Source organism: Microtus ochrogaster, chromosome 16 (assembly GCF_000317375.1).
Source record: "Microtus ochrogaster isolate Prairie Vole_2 chromosome 16, MicOch1.0, whole genome shotgun sequence".
Taxonomy (NCBI): domain Eukaryota; kingdom Metazoa; phylum Chordata; class Mammalia; order Rodentia; family Cricetidae; genus Microtus; species Microtus ochrogaster.
Genome location: NC_022018.1, coordinates 1,739,832 through 1,748,949, shown reverse-complemented (window position 1 = coordinate 1,748,949; position 9,118 = coordinate 1,739,832). Strand labels below are relative to the sequence as shown.

The window sequence follows — 9,118 nt, the reverse complement described above, 5'->3', positions numbered from 1 at the left end:
CACTACAAACTGAACCCAGGGCCTGTGCACGTAAGCACACCTTTACCACTAAGTCATACACCCATCCCAAACTTGAAGTGATCACCCTTTTAAAAGGCTAACTTGAAAACTGTATTGCAAGCATAAATAAATTGAGTTTATAACTTGAAAACTAAGTATGATTTCAGTAAATTAGCCAATAGGACTGAAGAGATTTGTTTAGGTATTATAAAATAACACATCAAAAGAGTATTTCTGAAGATTTATTGAAGCAGTAACAAGTTGGTCAGGTATTTACTGGGAAAAAAAAGCAGTTTTAAGGATATTCAAAAATACTTTAAAAAGTATTCTAGCACAAGATTTCTTCGTAAACTAGATTGTGTTGTAAACCTCTAAATCTTTAGGGTGTCAGTTGTTAGAAACTGGGGCTGATTTCTATCTCCAATCTATCTTGCGCTCCTGGAAAACTGCAGCAAAGGCACTTGGAAAGCTGTTTCCTGAAGATGCGAATTCCTGTCTTCTTGCTGGTGCTGCGCTGTGGCACGGAGTGCGTGCAGGTTTTACTCAAGGTCATCGTGATGCTGAGAGGTTTCATTGATCACCTGCTCAAAAAAGAAGTAAGTCAAGAAGTAAGTAAGACACAGCCCTAAAGAGACAGCATTTACTGAGCAGGCAGGGGACTATGCTGACTCTTCATAGCAGGGTTTCTAGGGAGATGCATAGGCAAGATTTTCTCCTGCAAGTAATAGAATTATCCAGAGAAAGGTTCTGACACACAAAAGGATAGTTGAAAACTGTGTTTAGGAAATTTGCTATAGCAATCCTAAGCAGAAAGGTCAAAAGCAACAAAACATATTAAAATGTATTAAATAAAATGCTTTTTATATTTTCTTGTGAAGTTGAGCTTTCATAATTATATTTAATTGTAACCATTTCTTTCCTAGCATAAAGAGATAAAAAGACACTAATTGACCATATGCAAGTCCTTGTACTATGTCACTGAGAGAGAAGTGTATGTCCAATGTCCAAGCATCCCTGATATTCACTGATGTCATTAGATAAAGCCCTTTAATGCAGTGCATCTAGAAAGTACCTTACGGGTGTTTTACTCTCATTTCAAATTAGAAACTTTAGAGTGCAGGAAGATTACTGTCGCATCTAAGGACCAAACAATCAGGGCCTATTCTTCCAGTGGGCCTGGGGACCTCTCAAGGTAGCTGCCTGTATCTGGTGTATGTGCTTGCTGACCAGAGGATCAATGCATATTTGAAATGGCCCTGTGTTTATAAATTATCCTTTTATTTTTTTTCTCTTTCTCATATTGTATCTGAAAGGTACCAACCTGTCCATCTCTGGTTTCAACCGTCTTAATCAGGAGGGTTCTTTTTGAGTGGGTGTCCACCAGAGGGAGAGACTCCAGATTAGTTTCTGAATTAAAAAAAAAAGTAAAAATGAAATTTTAAAAAAAATAGCCATTTTATCCAAAGCATTATGACTTTATATTTGCAGTTGTTTAAAGTACTACCAGTATATAATTTTACAAAGCATTATCTGTTTGAATACATAGTACTTAAGGCCTCCTTCACTCAGACTAAGACAGTAGTTCACTGTGTAAACCATTGGGAGGGAGCAATCTGGGATCTACAGTTAACTTAGTGTGGGTTTGAAAGTTATGGGATTAGGCCAGGAGTATAGCTCAGTGGGAAAGCACCTGCCTAGCTCGAGGCCCTGGGTTTGATCTTCAACAGTTATGTAAACTATAATTCAGGAGGAAATGGGTCCTGTACTAAATGGTCAAGACTAAAAACATAGACATATAAATAACATTAAATGGCCTGAACCATTATATGTATTTAGGAATACATAGCTATTCAAACATAGCTATATTTAGGAATACATAGCTAGCTAGCTAAATGGTAGATAGATATGCATATATATGTGTATATGTATGTATATACAATGGCAATTAAACAAAAAGAAGCCATGAACTTAAAAGACAGTTGTATGTATCAGGGGTGGTACATGGGAGGTTTAGAGGCAGGAAAGGGAAGGGGAAATGATGTAGTTATATCATAACCTAAAAAAAATTATAAAATAAAATGATATATGCATATATTTATAAAAAAGGGAAGTCATGGATATTTCATAGACTTTTCTCTGTTCAGTATCATTGAAAAGGGGATGCTGTGCTACTGAGTGATTGGTTGTAACCTTGAAATAACATGCTTACCTCTCAGGTTCAGGGAAGAAAAGTTTGGAAGAGGCAGAGAAATCCTGTAAAAAGAGAAGAAACATTTTTATTTTATTTTATTTTAGACAAAGCACTTTGACAAGAAGAAACAAGTTTACACACTTCTTGCTTTCATCCTCTAGAAAATCTGATTCAGAAACATCTACCCATGGCTGGTCCCATCAGTACATTTAAAATACTGCAAGCATTTTCTTCACAGGGAATTATAGAGGGGAAGGTATTGACATTGGCGTGGTAGTGAGTTCAAATCCTGGCTCTGTTATGGATGAGCTCTGACCACAACAAATGAGTCTCCTTGAACCTCAAGTTCCTTATCTCTAAAAAGTGTAGCTACCTTGAGGAAAAGGTCTCAGGGTTAACTGAGATGGACCTAGAGAGGCATTAACAACTTAATTTCTCTGCAAGCAAGTCGGCTGCTCTACCTGCTCTCCTCGCCTTCCAGCAGCTTCCTGTAGGTGGCAATCTCAATGTCGAGCGCCATCTTAACATTGAGCAGGTCTTGGTATTCACGAAGGTGACGAGCCATCTCTTCCTTCATGTTCTGAATCTCATCCTGCAGGCGGCCAATAGTGTCCTGGTAGTTAGCAGCTTCAAGGGAGAAATTCTCTTCCATCTCACGCATCTGGCGTTCCAGGGATTCATTCTGCAGGAAGGAAGAAGGATTTCTGCTGTGATTTCCCAACTCCAGCTGTCCCCAGAACATTTACAAACCACATGCACTAGTTGTCTTAATGGAACTAGCACCTGCTAGTTTCCAACAGAGAAGACAAGCCCGGGGTCCCACGTTTGTTTTGTTGAGATAAAATTTCTACATGGGCAAATTATGGAATAATTACAATACTCCTGCCTTGGTCTCCAGAGTGCTGGGGTTACAGGAGTATACTCCTGTGCCCAAGTCTAAAATATCTCTTATTACAGTCAGTAACATATGTAAGCTAAGACTTTCAAAATACCCATTGAATAATTCTTAAAACTGTCTTTATATATAATTGTATATATGTAATGGAGATTATATATTATATACAATATATTTATATATTTTATGTAGAGCCAAAGAATATAAATTATCAGATACATTTAATTTTTCTATACTGTTAACCTAGTAAACAGAACGGTGCTGAGCTCATCGTCCTCTCCTTTTTGCTGCTGGGTACTCACCGTTCCTTTAAGGGCATCCACCTCGCAGGTGAGGGACTGCACCTGTCTCCGGTACTCATTGGACTCCTGCTTTGCCTGGCGCAGAGCGTCATTGTTCCGGTTGGCAGCCTCAGAGAGGTCAGCAAACTGTCAGGAAGAAATCAGAAATGGCGACTGCTCACTCCCAAGACTCTTCACCCTCCTAGGAGAGTCATCTTCGTCTGACTCAGTGTTTCCTAGGACATGTCTAAAGGTCTGTTTGGAAAGTCGGGGAGAGAGGAGTGGCCACCGGTGCTGCTGTTGGCAGTGAGGTGTTCTTTGAAGCAGAGTGGAAGCAATGAATGGGAAGCGTGTCTGCCATCTAAAGGAAGCATCGTGAGCGGCAGGAACACGGGAACAACGAGCTATCTTCTGGGGAAAATTTGGGGATATTGATGGACTTGGAGGTAGATGTTTGCGAGCAAGAGGCTTTTCTATTGCCCCTGCACTCGGGCTCCTTTCATACCTTGGACTTGTACCATTCCTCTGCCTCCTGGAGGTTCTTGGCAGCCACACTTTCATACTGCTGGCGGACATCACGCAGGGCAGCCGTGAGGTCAGGCTTGGAAACATCCACATCAATCTGGACATGCTGTTCCTGAATCTGGGCCTGTAGCTCCTGGATCTCCTGAGGAAATAAGAGTCAGAAAGGGGTCAGATATGGACAACGTGGGTGCAACTTGGCCTTGCTCGACCGCTGAAAGTGACGTCACTTACTTCATCATGCAGTTTCTTCAAAAAGGCAATCTCCTCTTGCAAGGATTCCACTTTACGTTCAAGATCAAGACGTGCCAGAGAAGCATTGTCAACATCCTGTTTTAAAAAAGAGAAAAGATGACGTGGGGACACTAAAGTCTATTCTCTATTTTATCTATTTATAGTAAAATATTTATAGCTTTTTTCATTTTATGTTATGTATATGGGTGTTTTGTCTATGTGTATGTAAATACAGCACGTGTGTAGTGCCCTTTAAAGCCAGAAGAGGGCTTCGTGTCCCCTGGAACTGGAGTTAAGAGCAACTCAGTGGGTGCCGGGAATGGAACTTCAGGTCCCCTAGAAGAGTAGCGAGTGCCCTTTACCACTGACCCATCTCTACAGATCCTTATTTGTTTGTTTGTTTGTTTGTTTGTTTAGTCATTCATTTAAAAACCCATCTGCCTTACTATAGAAAAGGTGCTGAAAATTTCATGGTTCTTGATAAATTTATAAATTATTTAGTGTCACATTCCAAGACACATTTTTAGCTATAAAAATGAATTGAAAGTCGTTCTGTTGCAATGAAGATAACTAGTAGACAACTTAAAAATAAATACATATCTGTGCACATGACATGGTATGGTGAACTTCTACTGAGTCCACATTTCTGTGTGTAAAATTTCATTATCAATTTTAAGCCTGGAAAAATCAGTGTCACTGCACTTAAGTTTCTTCAAATTTTGTGATGATTGTATTAGATCCGATTCTACTACTCCATGTCTGCCTGAGCACAGACAATAAAAGAGTGCAAACTTCAAAAAGGAAAAACGTAAAGTGTGATGTAGGACAACTGAGGAGGTGACTGGCTAGGTGTTCACAAGCCGGTCTCTCAGAGGATCTGAGCTTGGGTTCCAGCACCCACATCTAGCAGCTCACAATGGCTTCTAATGCCAGCTCCAGCGGATCAGATGCCCTCTTCTGGTCTCACATTACCTGCACAAATGTGGTGCACACTCACACAAACATACGCACACAAACATCTCTCAAATACTGAGTTCAAAAGATTTAACATATACGCACACTCTTTTTGTTTCCCCTGTGTAAGCCTTCTGATGCTTATCTCTGGGGTCCAGAGCAAGTGCTCCGTTATCTGGCATCCAGGTTCCCAGGCTAGACTCACATTAAGTAGCAATTCGTTGATCACATTCAGGTCATCATGCATTTGCAGACAAGCTCATCAGGCAAGAAGGATAAGAAGTGATTTAATCCCGATAGACATTGTTTTTTGCCTTCTCTGAATTTTTTGAAATGCCCCCTGTAGGGTATTTCTGTCTTTCTCAGCCATTATTGTTATGAACTCAGTGATGCTGCTGTTTTAGGATGCTAGGGCAAAACACAACCAGACTGTGTGCAGACTCCTTTACAGAGATCTTGCCGGGCGGTGGTGGCGCACTCGGAAGGCAGAGGCAGGAGCATCTCTGTAAGTTCAAGGTCAACCTGGTCTACAAGAGCTAGTTCCAGGACAGGCTCCAAGGTTCCAAAGCTACAGAGAAACCCTGTCTCGAAAAACCAAAAAAAAAAGGGGGGGGGAGACTTTGCAATCTTGCTACTGATAGTTTGATAGTTTGCTTCCCTTGAAGGGAATGTCAGGATCCTTATGGTCCTTCTCTTGCAAACAATTGTATTTATAGCATAGTTTATAGCTTCACAGTTCTAAAGTGTTGAGTTATGCTATCATTTTCAAAGAAAATGCAAATTAATAAAAATGAAATAAGAACTTGAGTAGTAGTAGCATTCATTTCTGCCTTCACTAAGTCCTCAAAAAGATATAAATGATGTTGGACTAACCTTTTTTGAAAAAGTCCAATGAAATGTACCTTTTATTTAAGTGAATGAAGTCCATAAACAAGAAACCCAATGCTTTGCATAAAACATTCCTTGGGTGATGACCATGTACCCTCAATGACTAAAATGAGCCACATATTCTTGTACTGCCGCTACGTATCCAAATATCTCTCACTTTCAAAATGCTATCCAAGAGCATGCGTCTGGAGAGCTTCATAACCAATTCTAATGAGCGTTCCCAGGGACAAGACGGTACTGACCGTCTTTCCGCTTTGGCACGCTAAGGAGCCACCTAACTTTGGAACAAAAACAAACAAAAATCACTCCGTCATATAGAACTCCACTCTTTAGGCTAGGATTTATTTGTGGAAGGTGCTAATAAGTCTACAAGCCCATAAAGCGGGGCCTTTCCAAATGTAGAGGATTGTAGCTTTAGGAACTTTGAACACCAGCCACATACTTCACAAACTCTGACAGATATTAGATAGGGGATGTTAGCAAATACTTGTGTCCAGTTGGAACTGTGGCTACATCATTACATATTCAATAAGAATGTAGCCTGTTGCAAAGCTGCTCTGCGAACACAAAGGATCCTATTATTTCTGTCCAGAGCCACCGCATTTACCAGGACGGTTGGTATCTGCATTCCATAGTGAAGCCCATAGAAACTCTTAATACCCTGCAGCAGCAGGCACAGATGGGGCTTCCTTTCCCCCGTGTTAGATTACAAAAATGGTTGTGCAAGGACACTTCGGCTAGCTTTCATGCAGTACCGAACTCCAAAGGAAGAAAGGGAACTTGGCTCAATTCCAGTTAAACTTTCTCATCCTCCGGAGTATTCTACATTTCAAACTTGAGGGTGCAACTGTGCTTTGTGTGACCTTGTGGAAGCTAGCCAACTCGACTTTCACAAACCACAATCTAATCAAACTGTAACCGTTCAAAATCAGAATGCCAATGTGTTTCAAAAAAATGTTTTGGGGGAAGAAAAATCTGGAAACGAAGCAAAAAAAAAAAAAAACACAACCAAGAACAAAAAAAACTTCATTTTGTAAGGGCTGGCCTAAACAATGGAGTTTTTCGATCTGTGGACTTTCTTCCACCAGGGCGCTTTACACACAGTCGTGAAGTTTAGCATACTTTAAATCCTGGGTGAAGTAACTTTTAGAACTGCCAGTGCTTTGAGAGGGTGGGGCTGCTGTCTGCAAGTGAAATGTCTACAAACCTGTCTGAAGGACTGTAGGGTGCTCTCGGCTTCCTCTCTCTGGAGCATCTCCTCCTGCAATCTGAACCAGTAATACATTTAGTAGGGTGGAACAGGGAAATCGCCAGGGGAGGGGCGGCCACACCCAACCGCACCACTGCCAAGCCTCAAGACCAGAGCAGCTGTGGCACCTCCACCCACACCAGCGACAGCGACTTTGTTAAGCACGCAGCCCTCTGCAGGTGTTAGCTGGAGTTGGGGCACAGCCTGAAAAGACAATCAGGGCGGCGGCATTTCCCTAGACCTGGAAGAGGAACCCCAGGCCCAGCACCCCAGTTACCTCTGCCATCTCTTTGTCTCAGATCCTTCACACCCATCCTCCCCTCCTATCTGGTAACTGAAAGCCCACCAGAAGAAGCTAGCAAACTTTTTTAAAGTCCAGGGGAAGAGCTCGAGTGGAGCTCGAAGGGAAATGTTCACTGCAAAGTTTAGGTTCAGGGCGGGGCCGCTTCCTCTGCTGCTATCCTGCAGACAACCACAGCCTCGCCACATCCCCAAGGGCGTGGCAGCCCTCTAACGGAGCCCAGGACTCCCCTCCCTCCCACAGCCCCACTACTCGCGTGGATCAGGCCTTACTTCTCTCGCAGCCGCATGATGTCCTCAGCCAGGTTGTCACGCTCCACCTCGACACGGGCCTTGTCATTGGTGAGCTGGTCCACCTGCCGGCGCAGCTCCCGCATCTCCTCCTCATATAGGTCGCCCAGGCGCGACTTGCCCTGGCCCTTGAGCTGCTCAAGCTCGGCCAGCAGAATTTTGTTCTGCTGCTCCAGGAAGCGCACTTTGTCGATGTAGTTGGCGAAGCGGTCATTCAGCTCCTGCAGTTCCACCTTCTCGTTGGTGCGAGTGTTCTTGAACTCGGTGTTGATGGCGTCTGCCAGCGAGAAGTCCACCGAGTCCTGCAGCAGCCGCACGCCGGGCATGCTGCTCCGCAGGCGCACCGCAGAGGACCTGGTCACATAGGCGCCACCAGGAGATGAGGAATAGAGGCTGCGGCTGGTACTGGGGCGTAGCGAGCTGCCCAGGCTGTAGGTGCGGGTGGACGTGGTAACATAGCTCCGGTTGGAACTCGGCCGGCTCGAAGTGCCGGGGCCACCGAACATCCTGCGGTAGGAGGACGAGGACACGGACCTGGTGGACATGGTTTCGAGGGCGAAGGTGGACTCTGCTGCTGCGGCTGCAAGCGTGGGAGCGCTGTTGTCTCTGGGGTCCCGAGCAAGAGTGGCAGAGGACCGGACCCCGCCAAGGGCGCTGCTTTTATAACACTGTTAGGAAAGAGGGTCCCCTCCCACTGCCATCCTAGCCGCTGGGCGCGCCAACCAATGGGGACCCGGAGAGAAGTGAGGAAGGCGGGAGGGGGAAGGGGGGGCAAGAGGGTGTCCCTCGAGTCTTCTTTCAGAGCTGTCGGGATCGGACACATCCCGTTACTTTTTGGACAGGGCTAGGACTTTCAGGGGCTTTCCACATGATCACCCTAAACTTCTGGCTCCCTAGGTTCTAAGAAAGGGGGGGATCGCGGGATGGATGGGTGGGGGGAGGGGAGCTCCGGAAAGTTGAGCAAAGTGGTTCCTGGCACTGCGCCAAAGGGGCGTGGGACTAGGCGCGCCGGTGGGAGGGGCGCGGTCTCAGAGCTGCGGTCTTCTGGGACTGGGTGGGTGGGGAGACCTGTGAGTGGAGGGGCAGGAAGAGCAAGCAAAGGCTGTCCTGCAGATCAGAAGGCGGGGGAGAGAGAAACAAAGAGAGCCTGAGATTGGGGCCACGTAGTGGAGGAGCCCTCAGCCCACCATGCCAGGCTCAAGGACAGACACTCGGATCCTTTGCAGAGGGCTGGTTTGTTTTGGGTGGTGGTATCCCGGGATTTAATGGACTCAGTCCAACTCCAGAGGGCCAGGATCCACTGCCTCCTGACT

At 44.7% G+C, this 9,118-nt stretch overlaps 1 protein-coding gene across 1 annotated transcript; it reads right to left on the bottom strand.

Annotated features, from left to right (window-relative positions):
• Positions 1-228: 228 nt before the first annotated feature.
• On the bottom strand, positions 229-8,450 carry Vim (vimentin). The gene is made up of 9 exons (XM_005354633.3): positions 7,788-8,450; positions 7,173-7,233; positions 4,124-4,219; positions 3,873-4,034; positions 3,389-3,514; positions 2,653-2,873; positions 2,210-2,253; positions 1,322-1,407; positions 229-581 (listed from the first exon to the last, which is right to left on the bottom strand). The coding sequence occupies exons 1-9, from the start codon at positions 8,348-8,350 to the stop codon at positions 540-542; spliced, it is 1,401 nt and encodes a 466-aa protein (XP_005354690.1). The 5' UTR covers positions 8,351-8,450; the 3' UTR covers positions 229-539.
• Positions 8,451-9,118: the final 668 nt, after the last annotated feature.

Excerpts from the sequence above, each read along its gene's own strand:
- Vim (XM_005354633.3), bottom strand. The coding sequence starts at position 8,350 with ATGTCCACCAGGTCCGTGTCCTCGTCCTCCTACCGCAGGATGTTCGGT. Across the intron at positions 7,234-7,787 it reads ATCATGCGGCTGCGAGAGAA|ATTGCAGGAGGAGATGCTCC; the intron begins GTAAGGCCTGAT and ends TTACTGGTTCAG. Across the intron at positions 2,254-2,652 it reads CTGGAAGGCGAGGAGAGCAG|GATTTCTCTGCCTCTTCCAA; the intron begins GTAGAGCAGCCG and ends CTCTTTTTACAG.